Source organism: Aspergillus japonicus (genome assembly GCF_003184785.1).
Source record: "Aspergillus japonicus CBS 114.51 unplaced genomic scaffold BO86scaffold_18, whole genome shotgun sequence".
Lineage (NCBI taxonomy): Eukaryota > Fungi > Ascomycota > Eurotiomycetes > Eurotiales > Aspergillaceae > Aspergillus > Aspergillus japonicus.
The window spans coordinates 77,174-103,751 of NW_020291655.1; the positions used below are offsets into that span (position 1 = coordinate 77,174).

General features: G+C 52.3%; 9 protein-coding genes across 9 annotated transcripts; 5 read left to right on the forward strand and 4 right to left on the reverse strand.

Moving 5' to 3' along the window:
• Window positions 1-132: 132 nt before the first annotated feature.
• BO86DRAFT_388501 (uncharacterized protein) lies at window positions 133-3,240 on the reverse strand. Its single transcript, XM_025671868.1, has 4 exons — window positions 3,091-3,240; window positions 2,423-2,788; window positions 2,122-2,357; window positions 133-2,070 (listed from the first exon to the last, which is right to left on the reverse strand). The coding sequence occupies exons 1-4, from the start codon at window positions 3,124-3,126 to the stop codon at window positions 246-248; spliced, it is 2,463 nt and encodes an 820-aa protein (XP_025528554.1). The 5' UTR covers window positions 3,127-3,240; the 3' UTR covers window positions 133-245.
• Window positions 3,241-3,424: 184 nt separating this feature from the next.
• On the forward strand, window positions 3,425-6,770 carry BO86DRAFT_388503 (U3 snoRNA-associated protein UTP13). Its single transcript, XM_025671869.1, has 3 exons — window positions 3,425-3,713; window positions 3,773-3,800; window positions 3,859-6,770. The coding sequence occupies exons 1-3, from the start codon at window positions 3,540-3,542 to the stop codon at window positions 6,582-6,584; spliced, it is 2,928 nt and encodes a 975-aa protein (XP_025528555.1). The 5' UTR covers window positions 3,425-3,539; the 3' UTR covers window positions 6,585-6,770.
• Window positions 6,521-8,750, reverse strand: spp2 (spliceosome ATPase-activating subunit SPP2). Its single transcript, XM_025671870.1, has one exon. It carries the CDS (start codon window positions 8,516-8,518, stop codon window positions 6,842-6,844), a length of 1,677 nt encoding a protein of 558 aa, XP_025528556.1. The 5' UTR covers window positions 8,519-8,750; the 3' UTR covers window positions 6,521-6,841.
• A 549-nt stretch (window positions 8,751-9,299) lies between these two features.
• Window positions 9,300-14,488, reverse strand: eaf1 (MYB and HSA domain protein). The gene is made up of 5 exons (XM_025677549.1): window positions 14,334-14,488; window positions 14,091-14,234; window positions 10,925-13,908; window positions 10,709-10,866; window positions 9,300-10,647 (listed from the first exon to the last, which is right to left on the reverse strand). Exons 1-5 carry the CDS (start codon window positions 14,375-14,377, stop codon window positions 9,475-9,477), a joined length of 4,503 nt encoding a protein of 1,500 aa, XP_025528557.1. The 5' UTR covers window positions 14,378-14,488; the 3' UTR covers window positions 9,300-9,474.
• Window positions 14,489-17,457: 2,969 nt separating this feature from the next.
• On the forward strand, window positions 17,458-19,278 carry BO86DRAFT_409118 (putative 60S ribosome biogenesis protein Mak11). Its single transcript, XM_025674391.1, has 2 exons — window positions 17,458-18,455; window positions 18,516-19,278. The coding sequence occupies exons 1-2, from the start codon at window positions 17,511-17,513 to the stop codon at window positions 19,131-19,133; spliced, it is 1,563 nt and encodes a 520-aa protein (XP_025528558.1). The 5' UTR covers window positions 17,458-17,510; the 3' UTR covers window positions 19,134-19,278.
• Window positions 19,279-19,492: 214 nt separating this feature from the next.
• Window positions 19,493-21,793, forward strand: BO86DRAFT_360399 (translation initiation factor eIF2 subunit gamma). The gene is made up of 3 exons (XM_025669812.1): window positions 19,493-20,155; window positions 20,227-21,213; window positions 21,269-21,793. Exons 1-3 carry the CDS (start codon window positions 19,626-19,628, stop codon window positions 21,297-21,299), a joined length of 1,548 nt encoding a protein of 515 aa, XP_025528559.1. The 5' UTR covers window positions 19,493-19,625; the 3' UTR covers window positions 21,300-21,793.
• A 211-nt stretch (window positions 21,794-22,004) lies between these two features.
• Window positions 22,005-24,009, forward strand: BO86DRAFT_388508 (zinc metalloprotease). Its single transcript, XM_025671871.1, has 5 exons — window positions 22,005-22,206; window positions 22,300-22,482; window positions 22,547-23,293; window positions 23,359-23,551; window positions 23,615-24,009. Exons 1-5 carry the CDS (start codon window positions 22,192-22,194, stop codon window positions 23,845-23,847), a joined length of 1,371 nt encoding a protein of 456 aa, XP_025528560.1. The 5' UTR covers window positions 22,005-22,191; the 3' UTR covers window positions 23,848-24,009.
• On the reverse strand, window positions 23,896-24,813 carry BO86DRAFT_66155 (uncharacterized protein). The gene has a single exon (XM_025677550.1). It carries the CDS (start codon window positions 24,712-24,714, stop codon window positions 24,187-24,189), a length of 528 nt encoding a protein of 175 aa, XP_025528561.1. The 5' UTR covers window positions 24,715-24,813; the 3' UTR covers window positions 23,896-24,186.
• Window positions 24,814-25,085: 272 nt separating this feature from the next.
• Window positions 25,086-26,349, forward strand: BO86DRAFT_388509 (mitochondrial 54S ribosomal protein bL34m). Its single transcript, XM_025671872.1, has 2 exons — window positions 25,086-25,260; window positions 25,473-26,349. The coding sequence occupies exons 1-2, from the start codon at window positions 25,244-25,246 to the stop codon at window positions 25,864-25,866; spliced, it is 411 nt and encodes a 136-aa protein (XP_025528562.1). The 5' UTR covers window positions 25,086-25,243; the 3' UTR covers window positions 25,867-26,349.
• Window positions 26,350-26,578: the final 229 nt, after the last annotated feature.

The following is a 26,578-nucleotide window of genomic DNA, read 5'->3' on the forward strand; positions in this document are numbered from 1 at the left end:
CTTGCTCGTACCGGTTGGTGTCTTGTATTTGTCAGAGAGATCTTTCCTCGATCTTCGTGACGCCTCAATGGAGACATCTGTTTATACCGGAATATTATTAAAATTGCATTAACTTCCGACAGCTAGCGTATGTGCCTGTGTGGGTTCGCACATAAGTAAGATTGTGGACCAAAAGGCAAAGGCTCTTTCAAGCATGAGAGCAATTTGGCCATGAAATTTGGGTAAATAAATTATATTACACATGCTCATAATGATCCCCAACCGCAATACTTTCTCCCAACTCTGATGGCAGCACCGGAGATGATGCCCCACACACTAGCATTCACGGCCGTTTGCACTCCCATCATCAACGCAACTTTGCCAAAGTACATAAGCGTACTGGATCGCGAACCGCCACTAGCCCAGAATCCCATGCTGTGAACATCTGACCGGAGAGCAGCGGGGGCATCTGTAACTGATAGATAAGAGGATGCAAGTGAGCGGAGATAAAGAGATTCGAGAGGAATGAACATCAAAGTCGTGATTATGGAGGCTAGATGAGAGGCTAGGGAATCAATGGGATGCGACGACAGAATTGTGACTCGATGGGCGATAGGATGAGGGTCGGCGATTGAAGTTTGTGGTGCCCGGCCATCAGAAGCATGTGGAGGAGCTCCAGAGCTGACATTATCCGCAGACGTCTGAGCAACTTCAGATGGTCGCTGAGGCATAGCGGTCTGATCCGGTGTCCCTGTGCTATCTGGCAATGCATTCTGAAAGTTCGTTGTGGGAATTCCGACAGGGCGTGTATTTGCCCCCGGACTTTGTACTTGAGCGTTCTCCGCAGATACTGCTGCTACCTCTACAGATCCTGGAGATATGCCTTGGGTCATGTTAGAAAGTCCATCGCTGTCTAGAGCATCTGTGTTGACAATGGTGGCTAGATTCATGCCCTGATTCGCTAGCAGATCGTCAAGCAGATTTGAGATCGCCTGGTTATTGACAGGCCCTCCGTTTGACTGTGACTGGCCAGGGTTGTTGCTGGCCCTTGGTTCTTCTGTACCAGCGTTGTGCTCATGACGGTTCCCTAACACTTCTAGCTGCATCGTGATGACGTCGGAGTTCTGATGTATCAGCGACGCACGGACGAGGGGCGAAGCTGGAGAAGAGGTAGCAGACGATGAGGGACGGGAAAGAAGCGTACTCGACCGCGACATTCTCGGTGCCTCAGCAGCATGATCGCCGCGCGGCAAAGACCGATTATTCTGATCTTCCTCTAGGGGTAAGGCCATCGCCCGTCTCAATGGCGCCATGTCCGCATAATCACCGCTGCTCATTTCTGTTGGAGATAGAGACATTCTGTTCTCTTCATTCGAAAGCACCTGAGTCTCGCTGAAGACGGCATCTGAACTTAGGGTGCCGCCAGGAACGGAAGATCGAGGAGCGGCAGACCGTCGCGCTTGTTCAGTGTCCAATTCTTGTCTGCTCTGCGAAGTGTTTTGTGTTTGGCGCTCGTCGTGTGACAGCTGCGCGCCTGATGATCCTGCTTCCATCTGTGCTCTTCGACGAAGCGCCTCTGGCGCATGTTCTGGGCTAGACCCTATCAGTGGTGTCTTGAAGCCAAACCAAGATAGGATCCACGTCCGGAAGAAGTTGGCTTCGTAGGCCAAGTCTTCTATGAATGTAAGGTTGCTGCGACGATTCTCTTCCTCGGCTCGACGACCAAGAGCTGGCATCATCCAGTCAACAAGGTCATTATCATAGGCCACTTTGACCGAAAGATCGTCTGCATAGACGGGCTTCGGCAACCTTCGTCGAATCAGGCGATAGAGCCTGATCTCGACGACTGGGCGTAGGTACACATATATGTAAACAAGAAGCGAGGGTGTTCTTAGGGCATTTGTCAAAAACCCGGTCATAGAACGAAGCGAAAGGTCACTTGGTAGCATGGGAAGTTGCATCGGAGCATGTTCACCGAAAGGCAGCAGAGCCCTTAACCCTACTAGAGAGTAAGGATGAACGAGGTGAAGTGACTGTAACAAGGAGTACATGTAAGTTTGAATAGCCAGGACAAGTAGGCTTCCTCGAGTTCTGCATGCACTTTTAGCTAGTGAAAATGGCCAGACCGCACAAGGTACTCACGCCGAATGTAATATGTTCAAAGTGGCTCGTACAAGCCTTGACAGCACGTTATCGTTTGGGAAATGATCTTGGCAGGCCGCAATCAAGCGATCCAGCGGATGATGTCGAAGAAAGGATAAGCATGTTGAGACTGCCCAGGCTGGAATACCCGCGAAGTAGAATCCCATTATCCCGTGCCTCGTACGCTCTTGGTGTATCATACTGAGCAAGGGAACGTGCGTGTAACTTTTGAAAGTCTGGACAAGTGGTCAGGTCGATGTTGTCCATATTTTCTTCTAGGCGCAGGTTTAGAGAAAGTTACCAGTATCCGACCCATTAGGGAGGAAGTCCACCAGGAGCCAAGAAAGACTGAGATCTGGTCTAGAGTAGCCATGACCAAGCCATAGTCATTCTCAGCCGCGATCATGTCAATCTTTTGTTGTTCAGTAGGGCCGCCCATGTTGCCCTCTTCACTGACAACGATTCCCATCGTGGATAGGACGTCATTTTTGGCTCTTCTTAGCTCTCTGCCAAAAGACTTGGACTCTGGATTAATGGGATGGCCCCTCTCATCATAATGCTGGACATAGTCATCCGCATGCAGAGCCGATACTCTCCTGTGAGAAACAGGTTCATGGTTTGCTGCGGAGCCTGTGGAACGATCAGGGGCCTCGTAGGGTGACCGCCCCTGAAGAAGTGTTAACAGTATGCTTCAATAGGGATCTGGGGATTATCAGAGTGAGGTATAAGAGCGCCAAGCAAGAAATTCATAGTGTAGATAGGTGTGTAGACAGGCAATTGAAGGGTAGAAAGAGGTTAATTTTGAGATCACATGTAATGCCACCGTGATTGCTCTGCATCAGGAGCATGATTATAGCGATGAGAGTATTTCGCACGATGAATAATGAACCATGACAAAGGCTGCTCGCTCATGTGGGGTTACAGCTCTGTGTACTGTATATGGAAACGGAACAAGAAGGTGGAGCATACCAAAGCCAGTCGATTCAGGTACGCTCGGCGCCCCATCGCGTGAGCATCTTATGAGTGTTAGCCCTGCAAGACCTGCGAAGCCATTCCTCTAGACGGAATGAAGTCAAGTGCCGTATGAGTTGCCCAAGATGATGGACGGTTTGGATGGTCTTGAATGATGTATGGTCGATGGGCGGAAGATGACTATCATTCCCAGAAAGGAAAGCGGCAGGCACGTGGGCGGCAGAGGCGGCTTCCGCGCTTATCCATTGGGCTAGCGGGGATCGGGGGTCCACTGGCAAGGAAGACAAACAAGGCAAACATCTCGAAAAAAGATCAGAAGTTTCCGGTGCGACGGCGAGTTGAGCGGCGTCCAGCAACCGCAGAACATCTTGTTGACGTGGATCCTATTGGATCTAGCATGGCGCGATAGGTTCTCGGCTTTCAATCGCTGAATACTTTCACATATCATGTCTAAAGCCGTGGTGAAGACGACCTTCGAGGCGTCTCGCACACTTCGTCCTATTTACACCGGAGGAAGCACTGCGCTCGATGCCAGTGGTCGTTTCCTGGTGACATGCATCAGTGAAGATGCCCTCGTCATTGACCTGGAGACTGGAGACCAGGTTGCTAGTCTGGAAGGCGTAAGTAATCCCTCTACATCACCGCTGTGCTTGCAAACTGCTTATATGGACATGTTCAGGATGGCGAGATTATCACAAGCTTAGCTAGTATGCAACCCTCTGGGCCCCGAGTGATTTATTGTTCGGTCTTTCTAACTGTGCTCAGTCTCCCCGTCGGCCTCGCATGTCGTTATGTGCTCGCGGTCCATGTCCATGCGAATCTACTCTCTTTCACCTCTCGACGAGTCCACCCGTACGATCGATGCGAAATTAGCCAGAAGTCTCAAGCCCCACACAGCACCTGTCGTGACGACTGCAATCGATCCTACTGGTACTCTACTGGCGACTGGCGCCGCGGATGGCTCGATTAAGGTCTGGGATATTCGGGGCGGTTATATCACACATACCTTCCATGGCCATGGAGGTGTCATCTCAGCCCTGTGCTTCTTCCAAGCGCCGGACTTTCCGAACAAATCGTCCTCGAGTAAAAGGAAGAACAAGAATCAATCGCACGACTCAGATGAAGACGAGATCGCGGAGGATTCAACGGGAGTCTTCCGGCTTGCCTCCGGAGATGAGGAGGGTAAGGTTTGCGTGTGGGATTTGAACAAGAGGAAGCCTATCGCGTCGCTCGAGTCTCATGTTTCGGTTGTGCGCAGCCTCTCATATTCACCATTGGAGAATGCCTTGCTTTCGGCTAGCCGTGATAAGACTGTGATTGTGTGGGACATGCGGACTTTCAAGACGCGGAGGATTATTCCGGTCCTCGAAAGTGTGGAGGCTTCCTGCTTTGTCGCCGATAGTGGTTTGTGTCTGGTTGCGGGTGAAAATGGTCGCTTGCGTGTGTGGGACTGCAATCGTGGAGGCGAGGTCACTGCGGAACAAGAACCTGCCTCGGAATATGAGGCCATTGTGGCGATCCAATATTCTCCTGGCATGTCATCTGCATTGACAGTTCATGCCGACCAGACCATCCGGTTCTATTCTCTGGAGCCTTTATCCAACTACAAGCAAGGGACCACAATCGATCCCTTGCCGATCATCCGGCGCATCTCGGGCAACGACGACGATATCATTGATCTCGCATATGTCGGCCCTGACCGTTCAATGCTGGCACTCGCTACAAACACCGAAAGCATCCGCATTGTATCAGTTGGACCATCCGAAGACAGACCATCTGCCAATAAAGAAGGATACTTTGGTGCTGATATCACACACCTCGAAGGCCATGACGACATCATCATCTGCCTTGATGTAGACTGGTCTGGTCACTGGCTGGTCACTGGTGCAAAGGACAACACCGCACGTCTCTGGCGTCTCGACCCCAAATCTTCATCTTATACGTGCTTTGCAGTCTTCACCGGTCATGCCGAGTCATTGGGAGCTATTAGTTTCCCCCGAGTCCCACCCCCCGCCAACACCCCCGCCTACAATGATCCTCTGAACCATCCTCCTGCTTTCTTGCTTACGGGTTCTCAAGACCGGACCATCAAGCGTTGGGATATCGGAAAGTTGCCTCCGCTGAGCTCTTCCAAGCCCCATCATCCCAAGGCTGTCTTCACCCGGAAAGCACACGAAAAAGATATCAATGCTTTGGACGTCAACCCTTCAGCGACGCTGTTTGCATCTGCCTCCCAAGATCGTACTGTCAAGATCTGGTCGACCGAGGATGGCACCACGGTGGGTATCCTGCGCGGACACAAGCGAGGTGTCTGGTCGGCGCGTTTTGCCCCTCGCGGCACCCCTATCCTCAACTCCGACAGCGGCACTAGCACCAACAGAGGCTTGATCGCCACAGGCTCGGGTGACAAAACCATCAAGATCTGGAGTCTGGCAGACTACAGTTGTCTCCTCACCTTCGAAGGCCACACGAACAGTGTGCTTAAGGTAATCTGGCTCCCGCCGTCGGAGCTGTCCCACCAGGAAGAGAACGAGGACGAGGAAGAAGAGTCTGCGCTGGCACCCAACACGACCGCCGCACAACTGCGACCTTTGGTGGCCTCGGCTGCGGCCGATGGTTTGGTCAAGATCTGGTCCCCTTACTCAGGCGAGCTGGAGACTACTCTGGACAACCACGAGGATCGCGTGTGGGCGCTTGCCAGCCCGACTCCCTCCGGCTCCCGCGAAGATGTTGCGTCCCCTACCACACTCAAAACTTCTTCCCCCTACGGCCTTGTCTCCGGCTCCGCCGACTCCACAGTGACATTCTGGACCGATACCACTTCGGCCACTTACACCGCCGCCGTGAACGCCAACTCGGCTCGTATCGAACAGGATCAGCAGCTACAGAACTACATCCGGGCCGGTGCTTATCGCGAAGCCATCACACTTGCGCTTCAGCTGAACCACCCCGGTCGTCTCCTCTCCCTCTTCACTTCCGCCATCGACGCCGCCGATGACCCGAACTCGAACGAGGCGAAGGGCATCGAGAATGAGAACAGCCTTACTGGCAACGCCTCCATTGACGAGGTCCTCCAAACCCTCGACCCCGAAAACCTCCGCACCCTTCTTCTCCGCGTCCGTGATTGGAACACGAATGCACGCACATCCAGAGTGGCGCAACGCATTTTGTTCGCGCTTTTCCGGTCCTACCCCGCCTCGACATTCGTTGAGCTTGCGTCCGGCAAGGCAAAGCGACGCAGCGACAGTCGCGCTAGTGCAGGGTTGAAGGAAATCCTGCAGGCTCTGGCTGCCTACACGGACCGCCACTACCGGCGGATTGAGGAACTTACCGACGAGAGCTATCTCGTGGAGTGGGTGCTAGCAGAGATGGATGGCGGCGTAGGATTGGGTGGATTGGGCGCGGCGAGTACGTACGACTTCTTTGCCGGCTCCTTGGAGGAGGAGAATTCAAACGAGTCCGAGAAGGATGTTGTCATGCTGGGGTCGTGAAAACACAGGATCACGGAATCCCCCGGTCATGAATGAGAAACATGTATAGATAGACAAAAGATAATCTGCTTTGGAATTCTTTGTGATACACTGGCGCTATGAGCGGAGTCCTTGCTGTCTTGCTCAATGATTCTTTCTTGGGAGGGAAAATCGGCGATGTAAAAAGTTATGTTCGTTTAGGTAATAATGCGACATTTTTCAAAGGAAGAGAGGCTATATCCATGACTATACACGTAAGGTCGGTCCTAAAACACCTTTTACCGGTCGTCATACCTTCGTCTCCGATGTGAGTCGCGGTCACTGTCGCGGTCTCGATCGCGATCGCGATGTCTGCTTGAGGTATTCGACGAGGAGTATCTCGAACTGTAGCGGTCGTCGTCGCGAGATCGGTGGCTCCTGTCGCGGTCTCTGTCGCGGTCCCGGCGAGAGTCACGATCTCTGTCTCTGTCTCTCTCTCGGTAATAGCGATCCTCACGGCTATCGCTGCCCTCATCCTCATATCTGCGTCTTCTCGAATGCTGATCACTCGACGACCGACTCCGATCCCTCCTCGACGACCCGTTCTTGCGCCTGTCCTCATCGTAATCCCTCCGCCGGGAGTCGCGATCACTCTCCCTCGGACGGTCACGGTCATCGCGATCGCGCCTGCTGCTCCTTTCCAGGTTGCGATCGCGCCGTGCCTTCCACTCATCATCATTGGTCTCTTTCTTCGCCTCCTTCTTCAAGGTCGACAGTTCCTCCTCGGAGATAAACTCGCCTGTCTTCGTATTCCGCATCATGACAGGCATGTAGACACCCTCCGTGTTCGTCCCTCCGTCCTGCCCGGCCTTCCTCGACCCCTTGCGCATGGCCGCCTTTCCCCACGCGCCCAACTCCGCCTCCGCGCCTTTGCCCCCGGAAACATCCTTGGCTCCGATCCCCAGAAACCCCGGCCGTCGCTCCGGCACCCGCGCTTTATTGCCCTGCGCCGCAGAAGCACCCCCATATTTCCCCTTGCCGACAGCCTGCCCTTCCTTCCAGCCCATTCCCCGCAACAGCGCCGCGCCGAACTCCTCCACGGGGATCGCATTATACTGGTCCAGCGTCGCCGACTCCGGCCGCGAGGCGATATCCGCGCGGAAAGAACTCGTCTCGCCGAATTCTCCACCACCACCACCATTGGGGGCGGCAGCAGCAGCAGCAGCCTCAATCACCAGATCCGACCGACCCCCTTCCGCAGTCTCGCCTTTGCTCTCCCGGATAAGCGCCTGTAACGCGATCTCATCCTGCGTCATGGGCGTCCTAGTCTTCTCCTCATCCGCCGCTTTGTGAGGCCCAAAATCCTCCATATCCATATCCCTGTCCCCATCTTGATCCGGTTCCTTCGCCGCCGCCGCAAAACTCAGCCCATAGGCCATACTCGGCCCCTCCGTCTCGACCGTCGCCCCAGCGATCTCCCCGCGCCTCTGCGCCTCCTGGATAGCCTGGACCTCCTTCGGCAGCAGGTTCTTCGTCCCCCGCTGCTGCTGCGGCGGCGGCGGTCCCGCCCCTCGACGACTGGTCCCCGGCCGGTCCCGCCAATTATTGTTACTCGTGACGGGGATCACCAGCGGCTGGTTCGCGGCGGCGTCGGCGGCGGAGATGGCGGTGCCCGTGACCGTGTCGAAGCCTGTGACTTCTTCATGGGCGGGAGCAGCAGCGCGGCTGGCTTCGTCGTCCGAGTCGTCGTCATTGTGCAGTGACCGAGGGGTTGGGCGACCGCCGCGCGCGGCGAGAGGAAGGGAGCGCGTACTTGCCGTAGCAGAATCGGTGGGCTTGGTGGATTTGAGGTTGAAGGTGGTGGGTTTTTTGGCGGGATTACCGCTGTTGCCGCCATTAAGACCTCCTTTGTTGCCCAGGGAGAGGGAGAAGGGCTTTGGTGTGCTACCACTTTGCGGGGGATCTGAGGAGGACATGTTGCTTGCCCTTTATACTCCCTGTTTTGAGAAGTGGGAGGGGCAAAGAGTTCAAAGAAGCTGTGAGTGTTTTGAGTAGCACTGTGTTCGTGGTATCTTGGATGGGTGAAAGAGCTACCATTCACTCCATTTGAGGTAGAAAATCGATTGGCGCTGTAACAAACCTAAAATTAGCTGTGGTCCTCCTAAAATCTGAATTAGGATTTGTCTGGAGAGTTGGTTTCAATATGTGTGTCGGGCAAGATCTAGTGTTGCGAAAGCTCACTTGCGTAATATGCTGGGCAGAGGCGGTGGCAAAATCGGAGGCTCGGGGCTAGACGCGCGCTTACATGGTTCTACATCGTCAATCCATAAGGACCCTTTTGTGAGTGACCAGAGAAGATCTTACAGCAATCCCCAGAAGGGAAAGATTTACACATGTTACATCAACAAGCTGAGCAGTAATCGTACAATCGTGGTTCATTATTTCTTTTTGAGCCCATCCATTCCAATTGGCCTTCCAAGTTATATCCTCGGCGCCCCCTTTTGTATCCGTCCTATCAATACATGTAGTACAAAAGCGCAGAGAAACTTAGATGATGCAGTAAGGCCCCCGGAACGAAGTTAAGAGACATCCTTCCAACAAAAAATGGAGCTCAGGCCGTAAATCAACGGCAAAACTTGTGAAAGAAAGGGAAGGGGGGGGGAGTAAAAGAAGAGGGTAACACGCGGGAAGGGAAGCTGAAGCTGAGAGGGTAACGTTGAGAATCGAGGGTCAAAGAAGTGAGAGAGCTTTGTCCGAGGATAGGAGCTGTGCCGCTAGAAATCTGGTTTCATAACAGGCGTGGCATGGTCCAAGGCGTAACATGCAAGCGTGGAATAAAAGGTAGTAAGGTAAGGGGAATGAATTTGTACAGTGAAAGGGTAAGAAAAAGGTATCAGAGGTCGGCCAAGGTGTCTAATCCGTTCGGAGAAGTTCAGCTAGTCGCTGTCTGTGCTTGAGGAGGGTTGGGACTCTTGTTTGTTGCGCCCGGCACTGGACCAGCCTGGACGCTCCCACTGCGCTGGGTTTGTGGGGTCACACTGCGGCTTGGCTGAGGTACAGCTCCATTCATGGACGGAGAGCTCCCTATGGCAACCCGATTCTGTTGTGCTGGCTGGGGAACACGCATCATGGGCGAATATCCTTGAGCCTGGGGAACTTGCATTCCTGGCCCACCACTCATCCCAGCCTGGGGCGACTGGAAATTGGCGTCATGCGAGACCTGGTAGTTAGCCTGAACACTGCCGATGTTTCCAGCTGCGGCATTCATGGCAACCTGCGACATGCGTTGCTGCTGGAACTGGTGCAGGCGGTCTGTAGCCAATTTGCTGACTTGCTCAGGCGGCATGTTCGGGTTGCTTCGCTGAATCTGGTTCTGCAAGCTGCTGATTGTAGGGATGACTCCGCCAGAGAGCAGATTAGGCTGACCCATTCGAGGTGATGGTGTCGAGACGCCCTGTGGGGTGGTATTGTGGAAGTTCGGGCTTTGCATGCCGCCTCCGGCCTGTAGAGCAGCCATCATAGCTGGATTATTGGGGTTGCCATTGATATTAGGCAGGTTGAGGTTCGGAGAGTGAGAGCCCTGTGGCACGAACTGCTGCTGATTGTGAAATTGCTGCTGACTCTGCTGGGGTTGCGTTGGTTGCTGATGGGGATGCGGCGTCGGTTGCTGTCTGGATTGAAGCATCCGCTGTTGTTCTTGGAGTCGATTGGCTTCCCGGACAACTCGGGCATTATCTGGAGGGGTCTGCATGGGCATCCCAGGACGAGCAGCGACATTGTGTTGCATACCGGGCTGTTGCTGCATCATCTTCACTGCAATCGGATTGGGCGGCATGGCTCCATTAACAGGTGTGCCACCGGGCATGCCCTGCATATGAGGCCGGGCTTGATTGGGACCAACACCAGGTGGCAGCCCCGTCGGCATGCCATTTGGCAATCCGTTGGGAATTCCGTTTGGTGTCTGAGCTGCCATAGCGGGCGCTCCGGGATGTGGCATACCGTTGGGGGTTCGCCCCGGAGCGCTCATCATCTGCTGCTGATTAGGTGCTTGGCCGGCACGTTGAGCGGCCAAGTTTGCCTGCTGATGGGCCGCGGCTTGATGAGCCTGTTGATGCCGTGTTAGCGACCAACCATTCGAGAACGATCCCTTTCTGGCAAGTCCTTACTTTCTGCTGAGCGAACATCTGCTGTCGGTATTGTTCCTGTCTCTCCTGGAGCTTCACCTCACGCTCATATTTGAGTCGGCTAAATTCGGCAGGCGATGAGATTGGGGGCTTGGGTTGGTTGGCCTCGTTGACCTTCCGCAGCGAGGCTAGATGAGATGCTTGGGGTTGTGATTAGTCTCAGCTAACAGGAGGGACACCCTTCCCCGGATTACTTACCGTGCTGTTGCTTCTGGAGCATGGTTTCCCGTTTCTTGGCTAGTTTGCGCATGGCATCGAGCAACGCCAGGTGTTTGGAAGATCGTCTCCGGTCCACTCGAACGGGCTGTGTAGTCCTCCGCCGGATCGGGGGCAGTGACTGCGAGTTACTGTTATTGTTGTTACCTTGCGGCTGTTGCGGTTGTGACTGTTGCGGCTGTTGCTGCTGCTGCTGCTGCTGCTGCTGCTGCTGCTGTTGTTGCTGTTGTTGCTGCTGCTGTTGCTGCTGCTGTTGCTGAGCCGCTTGTTGTTGTGCCATTATGGTGCGCTGTGCTGATTCAAGCCTTTGATGGTAGGCACGGAAGTATTGGGTTTTAGACATATCAGCAGGCAATCCCTCTAAGCCTATCCAACGCTCGAAGCATTCCCAAGGTGTCCGTCTTTCCGCCCCTGATGTGAGTTGCGAGGACGGTGTTAGGCAATTGGAGATCAGTGACCAATTGTAGGAGTACTCTTTCACAAGGCGACGAAGCTCATCGTCCTCGGTATAGGTCCATTGAGAAGACTGTCTTGACTCGAAGAAACCGACCGAAGGCATAGGATGCTCGGTAGGGGGTCGAAAGGAATGGCCGGGGTGGATTCTATCGCGGATGTGTCTGTTCTCCAAGCGGAAGAGCGCGACATTTGTCTGCTCCGGAGGAAGGTCCACTGCACCGGTATCGAGATCAGATCGATACTGGGAATAATCGTATCGACTACGCTTTCGAGCAGGTTCATCGTCGTGGAACGTAACCTTACCAAGCGCGTACTTAGATACAGGAAGAATTTCGGTTTTCCACACCGTGTCAGGAGGCTCTTTGAAGACTGGTAGGTCTAGTTCAGGCGTGACCGTAATGGGAGAATAGATGGGCAGCTCATCCAGAAGCTTCTGCGCCGCAGGGGTCATGTCCAACGAGAACGTGAACTCGTCTGTACCTAGGGAGAAAATTGCTGCTGGAGCGACCGTATCACCCACAAGAAGACGAGGCTCATCACTGAACCCTTCGCTTGCGGAATCTTCTTCTGTGGAAGGAACCAGGTCTGGGGTAGGTTGAGAAACGATCATCATCTCGTCCACCGTGTCTTCTTCAGGCGGTGAAATTAAGCTGGACTTGTTCTCAACTTCCTCGGCCTTGTTTGCGGGAGGAATCTTTGCCTGGATGCGAAGCAGTGAACGGTGCTCTGCATCACTATTGACAAATTCTGCACACCAGTCTGCGCAACTCTTCGCTGCGGCAATCTTCCATTTGCGCTCCTCTCGAAAATCTGTACGCATCCACTTAACATGATTCAGAAGCACATCCCAATGACTCCCTTCCCGTGGAGGTTCAACCGAACGCTTCAGCTGACGCAAGGGCCACCTGTTCGCATTCTGTAGAGAATAGATCCGGCGCAATGTGCGGCAGTCCATCTGCTCTTGATACTCAAGCAGGTGATTTGACGTCGTCAAAGTCTTATGAGCAGAAGCGATGAGTGTGCTGAGACTTGTCCCACGGGGAGGAGTGTATGCTCGGCTTTGGAACAGAGTAAAGAGGTAGTCTTGCTCTTCATTGAGCTTTCCGAGGTCGCCAGCATGCTGCCTGATAATCTCCATCGAATCGCTCTTCTCCTGAGACTGTTGCTGCTGCTGCTGTTTGGGAAAGACCACGGTAGACAACTTGGTTCTCTCCTTCTCCCGTGCTTTGCGATCTTTGAATCGCATCCTCGCCGTGGAGTCAGGAGTCGCCGCAGCTACGGCCTTTGTCGCATCTGCGGATTTCTCGACTGAGCTTTGCCTATCAGACTGAGGTGATGGCTTAGGTGACTCTCCGAGGATTTCAGATACAGATTTATGACGAATGGCTCCAGATGACACCCTAGTTGTCATCCTTTCAACTGTCGGTGTTGCACTGGCTGGCGGGGATGGCTTTTTGGCTGGGGTCGTTTCTTTCGGGATCTTGACGCCTACTCCAGCTTGAGCCTGATCTTTAGCAGCAAGCTGGGGCTCAGTGGGATGTCCAACCACGACACGCGATGTCTTCAGCTCTGCTGGCACTGTTGGAGGCGATATACGAGCGACCGTTGGTGACTTCTCAGCGGTGACAGGAGTTGGTGCAGCACTTTCTTCAATAACTACCCTCGTCGTGGTGCCTTCGACCGCACTCTCGGCGAGGGATTTGCTTGCAGCAAGGGTCTGCTTGAGCGACTGCGCCTCCTCGAAACGCAGTTGTTCGTCGGGCGTTGATGGTACCAGATTGGAAAGAGTCTTAGTAATTTCTTCATCCTTAGGGCTCGCAAGTCTCGGAACAGCGTCGTTGACTTCCTCAGCAGGGCTTGTAGCTGGCGACACGGTGACCGGCACAGGAGTATTGTTTGAGTATAGGCCGGCTGAAGATACAGGAGAGAGAGGTTGCTCTGGAACTTTGGGGATGGATCCGAAAGAAAGAGACGGCCGTGCATCATTCTTTTTCTGGACTGGCACCACAGTAGGTGTTGCAGGTGGTGGCACGGCACTTGGTTGCTTCTGGTCCAACCTAACCTCAGCCACCGCCAATGCTGTATCCTGATCACTGGCATGCTTTCCTTGCGTCGCAGTATGTGTCTTCTGATCTATCGTCGGTGATGGTACTGCCGGCGCAAGCTTCCTGGGTTGGGAAGATGCTTCCTGGCTCTGGGGCCTGGTGAAAGAGACGTCCGGCGCAACCTGAGCAGGGGCTGGTGGTTCAGCTGCGGGTTGCTGTTGATTCTGTGGTGGCAGCTGCTGGGAAATTGGACGTTTCTCTCCGGTATTTGGCTTGATCGGCGCGGCAGCATTCTCTGTTGTCAGTGGCGGACTGTCGAGTGTAGCGTCGTGAGTCCGTGGAGCAGGTGCGACTGCCGGTAGTAGCACGGGCGCTGCTGTAGCGGTAGACTTCCTGCCATCCCGCGATAGGATTGCTGCATAGTCTGGTAGTTGTGGAAGAGTGGTTTCATCAAAGAATCGGCCTCTGTTGAGGGTTAGTGTGGAGGTCTTGCCAGCAACATGCCTAGTTATTTGCACATTCAAGAGCCTTCATGGCTACCATGAAGGGAAATGACAAATCTGATAGAACGATGGGCATAAGAGGGAGGTAGTATAAATGTAAAAATAGCATTGGGTGACAGTAGGGTAGAGTAAGAATTAGATTACCTGGTAAGGTCGTTGGCATCAAGAAACGCCTGTTCCTTGTGATGGTATAGCGAGTCCGCCGGAGCGTTCCCGGTCGCGCCCGCGAAGCCTACGGTCGCAAAGTAGAGCTCGCTCAGTTTGCGCTTCCGCGACGACAAACAACGTCTAAAAAATTCCAAATGAGCGATTAATCCCAGTCGCAGGGCTATCAGGAATAGAACGACTGCTTGCAAGCGATAAATGGGGGTAAAATCAAATACGTACGCGATCTCATCTTTCTTAGACCGGAGAAGCTCGTCACGGAGCATGGAGTCTATTTCGGGGAACACAGCATCCGATTAACGCGCTAAAATAAGGGAAACCAATTGAGCGAAGTCATCCAGATGGAAAAAATCGCTCAGAAAGGATGAAAAGGGTGGTTGTGGTGAGGGAAGATGATGCCAAAGATACGACGCGAAGATTTCACCGCGGAAGGGATTTTTGGGGTTCCTGGGGGGGAGGTGGGTGTGGTGTATGGTGGGAGAGTGAGTATTAGTGTAGGTGGTGGTGGTGAGGACTTCTGGGCCGGGTACGGTACGGGGAGGGAGGACTGAGGGAGGAGGGAGGAACTGTGTTCAGAGGGAGTTCTGGTATGTATGGAAGGGGAGGAAAAGGAAGAGAAGGGACTGGTAGAAAGACGGTTACTACCACTACAATGAGTTTGGGTGAGTGAGTGAGTGCTGTGAACAGCAGCAGATTCAATTTGATTTCACATAAGATACAGTACATATAAATTACCGGTATCTTACCATACACAGTTACTCTGGGTGACGACGGAATGGACATAGCGGTGCGTGGTAGTTTCCTCCAAAGCCGTGGTCATTGAACCCCCTTACTAATGTGCTGTAGGTTTATCACAAGCTTTACCTTCTTCAGTAACACTGTCCTATTCCGGACTAGTACTCTTCAATGTAGGTCTGTTTACTTCCACGGACGTGGTTGCTTATGCTTCCAGGATTTATCGAAGAACTGCCTAATATTGTAGTTAGCAGTAGCAAATGGATATAAACTTAATCTACTCTATGTAACTGGTATGCCTGGTGAGCTCTCTCTTGATGTGTAAAAATTTGGATTCTTCTATTGCATAAGCAGCAGCAGTATAGTATATCAGGGCAACAACCTCAACATCCCTTCTTCGGGGCTGCAGTGTCCCAATTTATGGTAACTATAGAAGAGCAATTTATTCCACGCAACAGACCAGACAGTCATGCGGGGAGTCCTGACAACTTACAGTGATATTCTCGGTGTCTGTCTTAGAAATGTCACTGATACTCTGGAATACCCGACATAAATCATCGTTTAGGGCTGCTGAATTGGGGCTGTGTTTGAGATAGAGCAGTGAAGGTGGTAGACATCTCTTTATCTGCACAATCATAGAGGTAAACTCTACTGCAGCATGCATGTTAACACAGTACGCACATCTGCCGGTGCCTTGATATCTGTCTATCCCTTGGGCGCTACTGCAACGAGGACTTAGTATAGAGCGGTTCGTATGCAATACTAGGACCTGAGATTGCAGTACTCTCCACAGCCAAAGCACTGAAGCCAAAGTCCTACTCGTTCTCAAGGCCTTTTATCTCAATGGTCAAATCTCGGCCTCTCAAGTCGGACGTTGTCCGTTAATAAAGGTCATGGGTGCATTCGACGCAGATTGCGACATCTGGGTAAGGCATTTTGAACACTGCTCCACCTAAAGACGGACATTTAGTGATCCACGCGCTGAAAATATATCATAGACAATCGCGCTGTACTCTCACATTGGCCAGTCCCTTCTTGATGCTTTTTCTGGTACATCTTAAGTTGATGTCGACAAGCCAGGAATATGTCCAGCCAGGCTAATGGGTATAGATCAATATCGTACGTGGTAGGTATGAGTTTCTTTAAGTCAAATTAGACATGGGATACTGGAGCAAGATAGAAGACACGCTGCCTCGCAAGATCCTCAAATACAGATGGGTCTTTTTTTTAACAAATGAATAAACCTTCTGAGCTGTTTTGCGTTGCTGCCATTCTGTCCCCTTGTCGAGTCGAATACCCATGCGATTGAACAGCGTATGGCCAATAAGCTTGTCTGTGAATCAGTTTAGTTGCACTCGGCTCTTGAATTCTATATCTGTAGCTCAGATTTTGTATACTGATGACCATCTCCATCGATCTGGAAGGTCGTGTTGGAGGATGAGTTATAAAGCATGCAGGCGAGATTTGGAATACCGGAGACAATTTCATTATCGAGACATTCTGAATGGTAATTGAGCAGCAGAAGACAGAAATCAGGAGACAGAAGGCTTATATTTATATATAGCGCGAGAATCAGCTGCATCACAAGAATTGATTGTAGTAGGCTTCCAAAATAACTCCAGATTATTTGTACTATGGGACCATCGATCAAATTCAAGATCACCCTGTAGAACATTCCTCATAAATATATAGATCAAGCCTGACGTTCTGACTCGAGTGATGGCACTTTCTCTGGACGATGCCGTGTATATATACCAGTGTGTGGTTCCCAGTATGCTTATGACCATCAATCGTAGTGCATAAGACTTTGCAGAATTAGCTACTCGGTTTATTCCAGCAGCTTAGCTTACTTAGTATAGCGTTAGTGATAGGACAGTATACGGAGTACACCGATATGATAAAGGGCACAGGTGGTATCGGTGCAAACCAAACTCCCTAATAAGGTAGCCATGCTTTCAAGATTCACACCTGGCACAGGAATGAAAGGAGTCCCTTTTGTGCCGAGCGTAGAAATCGGCCAGCTTGTTCTGCTGCTTCCACATTGCCTAGAGTGTGATGAAATTGCCAGTATATAGACGCCAGAAGACGAACGACAGTCCACTCTCACTTAAGGCCAGTCGATGGCCAGGACAAAGCAGGTATCATCGATGTTTCGACTATTGATGCTGTATATACCACACACATAATTGTCTCAATTCGTGGCAGGTGTAGTGTGTCGGACTCCTAATCCGAAGGTTGTGGGCGAGCCCCATGTGGATAGGTTCCAAGTATACAGAGTGCATACTGATCAGACTTTTACCCATCGTCTTCTTTGAGATTTTCATGATGCTTTGAGCAATAAAATGCCACCTGTATGGTGGGATGCATGCCGTAGTCACTGAAAACGCCTGCTACCATGAATGGGGAGATGTCTAGGGTTTCTACCTCGACGATTCTTTAGGCGGTCTAACATCAGGCATCTGAAGAAGTTACCGCTTTCAGCAAGTAAGCACAACACCGACCGGACCATGGCGGCGTGGGTAAGACTAAACTCACCGCCCAGATTCACCGCTGATAACGCCTGGCAGAAAAAAAAGTTGCCCACGTTCTGATCGCGCTCAGAAAGTCCATCCAAATATTCCCACAATTTCTCATTCCAAGCTAATACATTAGCCATCAGTCGTCATGGTCAAACGCAAGAGAGAAGAAACGGCCAAAGACCGACAGGGCCTCAAACAGGCAACCAAGGTCGCCAAATCAACCACCAGCGAAGAGACTCCTGCGGCCACCACTACCGACTTCCCGGCGGTCACTCTGCAGATAATCACCGGCTCATACGAACGAGTGTTGCATGGCTTCACTGCTGCTGTTTCTCCTGAAGCTTTTGCGAAACCCTCCAATACCGCCATTGAAACCTCCAACGCTTCTGAACTGGTCCAATTTGTGGACAACTTTCTCTTCGAGGCTCACACCTCCGCAATTCGATGCCTTGCACTGTCCCCGTTGCCCAAGGCAGATTCCAACGAAGCCCCCCAAGTGATCCTGGCGACTGGTGCTACTGATGAGCGTGTCAACCTCTACTCGTTATCTGCTGCTCCTGTGGCTGTCAATGAAGAGTATCCTACTGTTCCGACTCTCGCCGGCAACAAAATTCTCGAAAACCCCAAGAACCGCGAACTGGGTTCATTGATGCATCACTCCGCCCCCATTTCAGCTCTTTGCTTCCCCTCACGCTCAAAGATCTTGGTCGGGGCCGAAGACAACACCATCTCCGTCACCAAAACTCGTGACTTTACCGTCGTTTCGACCATCAAAGCTCCGCACCCCAAAGTGCAGGGCCGCCCCAGCGGTGACACGGCTCCTCCCGGTGGCTCCCCTTCTGGAATCAACGACTTCGCCGTGCATCCTAGTATGAAGCTCATGCTAAGTGTTGGCAAGGGAGAGAAATGCATGAGGTTGTGGAATCTAGTCACTGGCAAGAAAGCTGGAGTCTTGAGTTTCAACCGGGAGATTCTACAAAGCGTCAAGGAAGGAAAGTACAGCACCGGTGAAGGAAGGCGAATTGTGTGGAACTTCAAGGGAGATGAATTTGCTGTGGCCTTTGAATGGGGCGCTGTCGTCTTCGGCATCGTAAGTCGACAACTATGCTCTTGTTTATTTGTTGGCATCAAAACTGATTAACCCGGGCAGGACTCGACTCCCATCTGCAGAGTGTTCCCTAACCCTCGCAGTAAGATCCACCAAATGACTTACGTCAGCTCTGATCCCTCTTCAGAGGATACTGATGAACTGCTTGCTGTCTCGACTGAAGACGGCAGAGTCATCTTTTATTCCACCAAACAAATCGAGAGCGCACCGGAGGGTGATGAATCTCCTATTCCATTTGCTAAGGTCGTCGCCCAGCTCGGCGGTAGGGCGCATGGCTTTCCCGGCAGAGTCAAGGACTTCGAGGTCCTCAGCCTGAAGGATCAGCCCGGGCCCAACAAGGGCGACTACTTGGTTGTTACCGCCAATAGCGCAGGCCTGATCCGCGTATGGCTGCTGCGTGGCACTGAATTGGTAGCAAAGAAGAAGAAGGGTGACAAGAAGAAGAATTCTGATTCTAAGGATGAGAAGGCTCCTGAAGTCAACCAGGTTGGCCGACTCTTGAACACTTACGCTACGGGGAACCGGATCACTTGCCTAAAAGCATTCGTGATGTTGACGGCGGAGGACTCGTCCGACCTCGAGTTCGATGATGAGGAATCCGAGGATGCTGAAGAAGTCAGCGAGGAGGAATCTGATAGCGAAGCCAGCGATGATGAGTAGCATCGGAATTACTACCTATATACCCCTCTGTCGTTGTTAGGAAGAAAAGTAGTGTGGATTATTGAATTGCAGCCGTGGGATAATGATGTTATGTTTTTTGAATGGTAGTGTTCGTGTATAAAAACCCCAGACATAAAGTGTTATGAATCCTGCCTTTTCATTGTAATGGTTCAAGTGCCCAATGCTACTACTGAGTACTAGGTAGCTATTGTTCTTGTATGATGAGTCAACAATCGACAACCCGCTGGCCAACTGGTTAACTACAAGCATTGTAGGTGTAGTAAATCCTGCCGCTGTCCACCGCCCACTCGCTCTCCACTGCACAAACCCGAACCCCACTGGCTCAAACCGTATCATATCGCCTCTCCGTTCCCAAGCAGCAATTTTCATCCGACCAGACGACCCTCGATATTCGCCCCTCCTACCCACCCCCCTCGTCAACCCACCCTTTCCTACCTACCCCGTTGTCGTCTCCTGGTTAACACCGCAATCATGGCTACCAACGGTGATTACACAGACGATGAATCCCAGCCTGGATCCCCCATGCTCGATGCGAACGGTCACGATGACATCGAAGATCAGGAGCCCCTCGACCTGGAGGAGAAGCCCTTGAAGTCTGCGATGAAGAACTCTGGAGTGCCCTCCCTCCCCCAGCCTAAGCGGCCAGAGCTGCCCGAGCAGCCCAACCCAGAGACCCTCGACCTGTCCACACTCACCCCTCTGACGCCCGAGATTATTGCGCGCCAGGCCACGATCAACATCGGTACCATCGGTCACGTCGCTCACGGAAAGTCGACGGTTGTCAAGGCCATTTCCGAGGTTCAGACTGTCCGTTTCAAGAACGAATTGGAGCGAAACATTACCATCAAGCTGGGTTATGCCAACGCCAAGATCTACAAGTGCGACAACCCCGAGTGTCCCAGACCGACTTGCTTCAAGAGTTTCAAGAGCGAGAAGGAGATCGACCCGCCTTGTGAGAGAGATGGATGTTCCGGTCGCTACAGACTATTGAGACATGTTTCGTATGTTTCTGTCACCCGGTCCCTTGGAGCCAACAAGCCCCGCCGCTAACAGATGATCCTCTCTGCTGTAGGTTCGTTGACTGCCCCGGTCACGATATTCTCATGAGTACTATGCTTTCAGGTGCCGCTGTCATGGACGCTGCCCTCCTTTTGATCGCCGGAAACGAAACTTGCCCCCAGCCTCAGACTTCGGAGCACTTGGCAGCTATTGAGATCATGAAGCTCAGCCATATCATCATCCTGCAAAATAAGGTGGATCTCATGAGAGAGGATGGAGCTCTGCAACACTACCAGTCGATCCTGAAGTTTATCCGCGGTACCGTCGCCGATGGATCTCCCATCATCCCCATCTCCGCTCAGCTGAAGTACAACATCGACGCTGTCAACGAGTACCTGGTTTCGCACATCCCGGTCCCTGTCCGTGATTTCACCGCTTCCCCTCACATGATCGTCATTCGGTCCTTCGATGTGAACAAGCCCGGTGCTGAGATTGAGGAGCTGAAGGGTGGTGTTGCCGGTGGTTCGATCCTCACTGGTGTCCTGAAGCTGAACGACGAAATCGAGATTCGTCCTGGTCTCGTTACTAAGGACGAGAACGGCAAGATCCAATGCCGGCCCATCTTCTCCCGGGTTATGTCCCTCTTCGCTGAGCACAACGACCTCAAGTTTGCCGTGCCTGGTGGTTTGATCGGTGTCGGTACCCGTGTCGACCCTACTCTGTGCCGTGCTGATCGTCTCGTTGGTTTCGTTCTGGGTCACCGTGGACGCCTTCCTGCCATTTACACTGAGTTGGAGGTCAACTACTTCTTGCTCCGTCGCCTGTTGGGTGTCAAGACCGCCGATGGCAAGCAAGCCAAGGTTGCCAAGTTGACCAAGAACGAGGTTCTCATGGTTAACATCGGTTCCACGGCCACTGGTGCCAAGGTTGTGGGTGTGAAGGCCGATGCCGCCAAGCTCAGCTTGACTAGCCCCGCCTGTACTGAAATTGGCGAGAAGATCGCCATCAGCCGCAGAATCGAGAAGCACTGGCGTCTGATCGGATGGGCCAACATTGTCGCGTAAGTTCTCCCTTTTCTCCGTGTGCTCCCGATCCTCAGACTAACTTTGAACCAGCGGCAACACTCTTGAGCCTGTCCTGAACTAAAACAAGCTATTGGTAGCTTGAAGAGTCTCAACTTGGTCCAACCTGGAAATGGTTGACGAAGACATTGTAGTCTAGTTGATAACTAGCCTTGATGGACTGGGTCTACTCTGAAATAGAAGGGTTTACGGTAATGAAAGCGCGTGTCGGGTTGATTCCCTGAATAGAGAACGCAGTAAGTCCAATCTTCGCCTATCTCACCTGCTGGGGAGCACGGAGGAGATTTTCCCAAACTCCCGCCGGCCCATCCAGAGGTTTGCAGAGATAAAGAGGCCATGCATGCAGCAGGATGGATAGGCAGATTGGAGGCTGAAGTAGCATGGCTGGAGTTGGTGCGCGACGGCTACTTCTTTTGACGTGTGTTATGACGCTATTCTGTGGAAAGTCTTTTTCTTCATCTCTTTTTTCTGTTCATTCTTATTGTTCGGTCCAAGATACATGGCCTCTTTTCTTTGTAGATGCTGTATAGGGGGATGATGAATGCAACGAAACAAAAGTTAAGAACTTTGCTTAATGATGTTATTGTGCATAATGGTCTTCATAGTCTGGGCTCAGTCGCATTTGGTTAATCTGCATGTAGGTTGTATATTTCATTATTTGTAGGTTATTTTTTGGTTACTCACCAGGCAGAGACCCTGTCGGTTACCCATCGTCCGTGTTGAAAGCCTGTCTTGTTCTTTATTGAACCCCAAAACAGGGACACTAAGTAATGTTACATGCAGTGAAACACATCCGCAGTTGATTAAGGCTGCAAGGCAGCCACCTACCAGGTCGCCAGCTACTTCTTCGTCCTCCCTCCGCGGCATCCTTCCTCCTCATCACCTCATAGTTCGAGGAAACAGCCAACTTTGCAGCAGGTTCTATCTCGAATTCTTGCTGTGCTGCGGACTCTACCATGTATATTCTCGAGGTAAGAACCGCTGTTTAGAAACCATAATCTCTACCTTTTACCTGGTCAATTGAAAGAAGCGTCAGCTAACGCGGCTTACCGTGTCCCGAAAAGCAATTGGCGCGTCTGCTCGACCGCCCATTCTTCCCTTGGAAGAATGTCCTCGTTGGATTCTCTCTGGGACAGTTTGTGCTAGAAGGACTCTTGTCTTTCCGTCAGTACAAGGTCTTGCAGCGGACGAAGCCTCCCCAGGTTTTGGAGGGCGAGGTGTCGCAGAAGGTTTATGATCAGAGTCAGGTATACATCCATTCTACCTCCCTTAACGCGAGAGTTTACTGACGAGCGTCAACTCTTTCGCTAGGCTTATGGTCGCGCCAAAGCCAAGTTCGGTTTCTTTGCAGGTCTTTACGGTCAGATTCAGAATCTCGCGTTCATCTACGGCGATGTCCTCCCCAAGCTTTGGGGTGTTAGTGGTCTCTTGTTGGCACGGTATCTTCCAGCTCGGTTCCAGGGTGAAATCGCCCAGACACTCCTATTTCTCTTCGGTTTCAACTTGATCAGCACGGCTCTGTCTATCCCGGTTTCCTACTACAATACCTTCGTGCTTGAGGAGAAGTTTGGTTTCAACAAACAGACCGTCAAGCTCTGGGTCACGGACATGCTCAAGGGTCAAATGCTGGGTATCGTGCTAGGAACTCCGATCATCAGTGCTGTTCTCAAGATCATTCAGAAGACTGGCAATTCATTCTTCTACTACCTCTGGATCTTCGGTATCTTCATTCAGGTTTTCGCCATCACCATTTACCCCATCGTTATCCTTCCTCTGTTCAACAAGCTGTCGCCCCTGGAGCCAGGCCAGATCAAGACGGGTGTTGAGAACCTTGCCAAGAAACTCGAATTCCCTCTGAAGGAGCTGCATGTCATTGACGGCAGCAAGCGCAGTGCTCACAGCAACGCCTACTTCTACGGACTTCCCTGGAAGAAGCACATCGTCATTTATGATACTCTGATCGAAAAGAGCGAGCCTGAAGAGGTTGTCGCCGTGCTCAGTCATGAACTCGGCCACTGGAGCTTGAGCCACACTACCAAGCTGTTTGGTATCGCTCAGGTACGTTCCTCAAATTCCTGGTTTCTCGAACTATTACAGGAGATGGGCTAACGTCAGGATAACAGTTCCACATGTTCTACATCTTCGCGCTGTTTTCCGCCTTCGTGAACAACAAGTCCCTGTATCAGTCATTTGGCTTCCACAGCCAGCAGCCCATTATGATCGGATTCCTCTTGTTCTCCGACGCCCTCGCTCCCATGGACGCTGTCGTCAAGCTGTTGATGAACATTCTCAGCCGCAAGTTCGAGTTCGAGGCTGGTACGTGTTCATCCCTCACGTTATCCACTTTGCTATATTCTGACTGCAACTGACAAATCGCAGACGCCTTCGCCGTTGGGCTCGGATACTCTGAGGAACTAGCGCAGTCTCTTCTCAAGCTCCAGATCCAGAACCTCAGCACTATGGATGCTGACTGGATGTACGCAAGCTACCACTACTCTCACCCTATTCTTTCGGAACGCCTTAAGGCGCTTGGCTGGAAGGGCGGAAAGGTCACCAACCTCAAGGAGGAAGACAGCGAGAAACCGGTCAAGGCCGCGGATCGCGAGCTGTGAGGCACTTCACTTCAAGTTGAGATCTTTGGCAAAGCTTAGCCTCCTGTTCTGCAATTCGTGGAGTACGGGAGCCGTCAAGCACTTTGGTACATGACACTGTAATTGACAATTTGTTGGAATGGTATAGTGAATTCAAAGAACTTAACAAAAGAAGTAAGAAAACAAACCAATGACAACCTCCTATGTATATTCGCCTTTGATGCGCCCAATGCTGTATGCATATCTAAGTTGAACCCCGAATCGATAAAAGCGAGTCCCAGTCAAAAAAATAAAAGCCGATGCAAACCATGGTCCACCGTACCAACAGCAGGGATATTGTTGCAATACTTCATCCGGTCTTCAAGCATCGGCGTCGGCCTTGGCCTTGGCCCGTTTCTCCGCCAATCTGCGCTCCTTCTTCAAGCGCTTCCTCTCTTCCTTGTCGATGGCCCCAGACGCCGGGTCCTCTTGATCTTGCTCCATGTTGACATCTGCGTCCATGGGGTCTTGCGAGCCCTCTAGGGCCTCACCCTCTTGTTGGAACTTCTGAGCGTCTTCCCAATCTTGGCCCTGCTCCGCCTCGGTGGTCTGCTGCGCATCGCCATCCTCTCCGGCCATGAGCTTCGCCAAGGTCAGATCCCGACCCAGGACCTCGCCCGCCAGACCGGCCTGCACGCGCTTCAGATTGTGCAGCATCAGGTTGGGGGCGGCGGCCGTGGTGCGCGACAAAGGGCCATGTTCACTGATTCCGGCGTTGGGTTGGAGAGCGGGGTCCGTCGCGGCACGGTCGAGGTAAGCAGCGAGGAAGTCGTGGGCAGCCGACTGGGAGATCGGTCTGGATGAGATGATGGTTGTCGGGGGGAGAGCCGAGGGACCTTGGGCGGCCATTGTGATCGAGAGAGAAGCTTTGCTTCGTTGCGAAGTGTTCAGCGGTAGTGTGCAACTTTATGTAGTTTTTTTTTTTTTTCTTCTCCGGGGAAAGCAGCGTATAGAAAGTCGTCAGTGGGGGGCGATGAAAGTTGGTTCGTAGTGCTTGGTGATGGGAATTTTGCGACAGAGATTGCGCCTGGAGGTAATCGGTGTGTATGCGTGGAAGTGCCTGTGCCAACCAAACGGGGAATCGAATCTGGAGAAATGGAGATGGAGATGCGGCGACAGACCGCGGGCGGGCAGAAAAAAAGTTGGTGGTGTAAAGGTCGGAGAGGGTCCGTGCGCTGGTGTTCAATTTTCGTCCTCCGTCACTCTCACCTGCTCAACTCACTCAACTTCACTCTCCCTCCCTCCACTTACGATCCTCCTGTCGGTGACCCGGTTGTTTGCTCGATCGCCGTCTCTCCTGGCCTCAATTCCCTCCGTGCAATCCGACGCCATGATCTGCTTCCAGTGCCGGGCTGTGCCCGCCACTCTCCGGTCTTCCATGACCGCGGCCACCAGGTACGTGGTTGCTTGCGATGCCTTTCCAATTCCACCACCACCTAGTTTCCGCCAATATACCACCAACCTGTCCCCCCTTTCCCCTCCCCTCTCTCTCGACATTCACAATCCTCAGCGTCAACCCGAAAGGATTCGCAAAGCCCCCGAACATAGCGCACCACCTTTCCGTCACTCCCCGAATCCCCAAAGACTAACCCCGTCGTGAATTCTAGAATCCCCATCTCCGCACACGCCGCCGCCGCTGCCCGCGCATCAACAGCAAGAGCCGCCACCACCACCACCACCACCTCAATCCGTACCCTCATCACCTCCTCATCCGCCTTCTCTCCCCTTCGCGCACAGCTCTCCCACCAACCACGAACCCCCTCCACCATCCTCTCAACCTCCGCCTTCCCCCACTCCTCCACCATCACATCTCCCGCTGCTCAGCAACAATCCCGATCCTTCTCCGCCAGCGCCTGCCTGCTCGGAAAGCGGTCAACCTACAACCCGTCGCGACGGGTGCAGAAGCGGCGCCACGGGTTCCTGTCCCGGGTCAAGACCCGGACTGGACGGATGATCATTCAGCGGAGAAAGGCCCGCGGCCGGAAGAACTTGAGTTGGTAGATCTTTCGGTTCTGGTCATCCTGAGGGGGTGGGGGGAGACGGTGGTGGCTTGTTTCCGTCCTAAGTGAACCTTTTTGCTGCGCCAATGGGTCGTGCGTGTATCTCGCTGAGGGGGATTCGCCCGTCTCTTCTTTTGTTCTTCTGTTGTGTTGTGTTGTGCTGCATATTCTTTTGAAGGTTGACTCGCATTGGATGTCTCGGGGGCTCTCGTTACGAGAGGGTATATGGGTCTTCGAGGGGATGGGTAGCCTGTGGGTGGAAGATCTCAGTTAGGAATGCGTTTGCGTGCTTCGGCTTAGAGGAAGTATGTTAAGTGTGGTGCTCAGCTGTGGTCGGGTGAGGAGAGTGCGTTTGTCGGCGGGTGGATGATGGTCTCGATTGAGATATGATGGTTGTATTCTACCACCTTTTTCTTTTTATATTTCCTATTTTGTACCATATACATACATACACCTTTGGCATGGATCCTTACATGTGCGATCGGACCCGGAGGGTTCGTGTTCATGTTAAGACCTGACTGGCTGTCTTGGCTCTTACGTGTAGCTTGCAGGTTGAATGACGAGGGAATGGCAGGTTAAGATGATAGGTGTAAGTGTAAACTATTGTTCTGCACCGACAAAAGACAACAGGGTCTCCAGCGCTGGGGAGCCTATTTGGACTCATACAGCACTGCTCTGTCTATCTGGCATTGGAGAAAGTTATTTACATATAT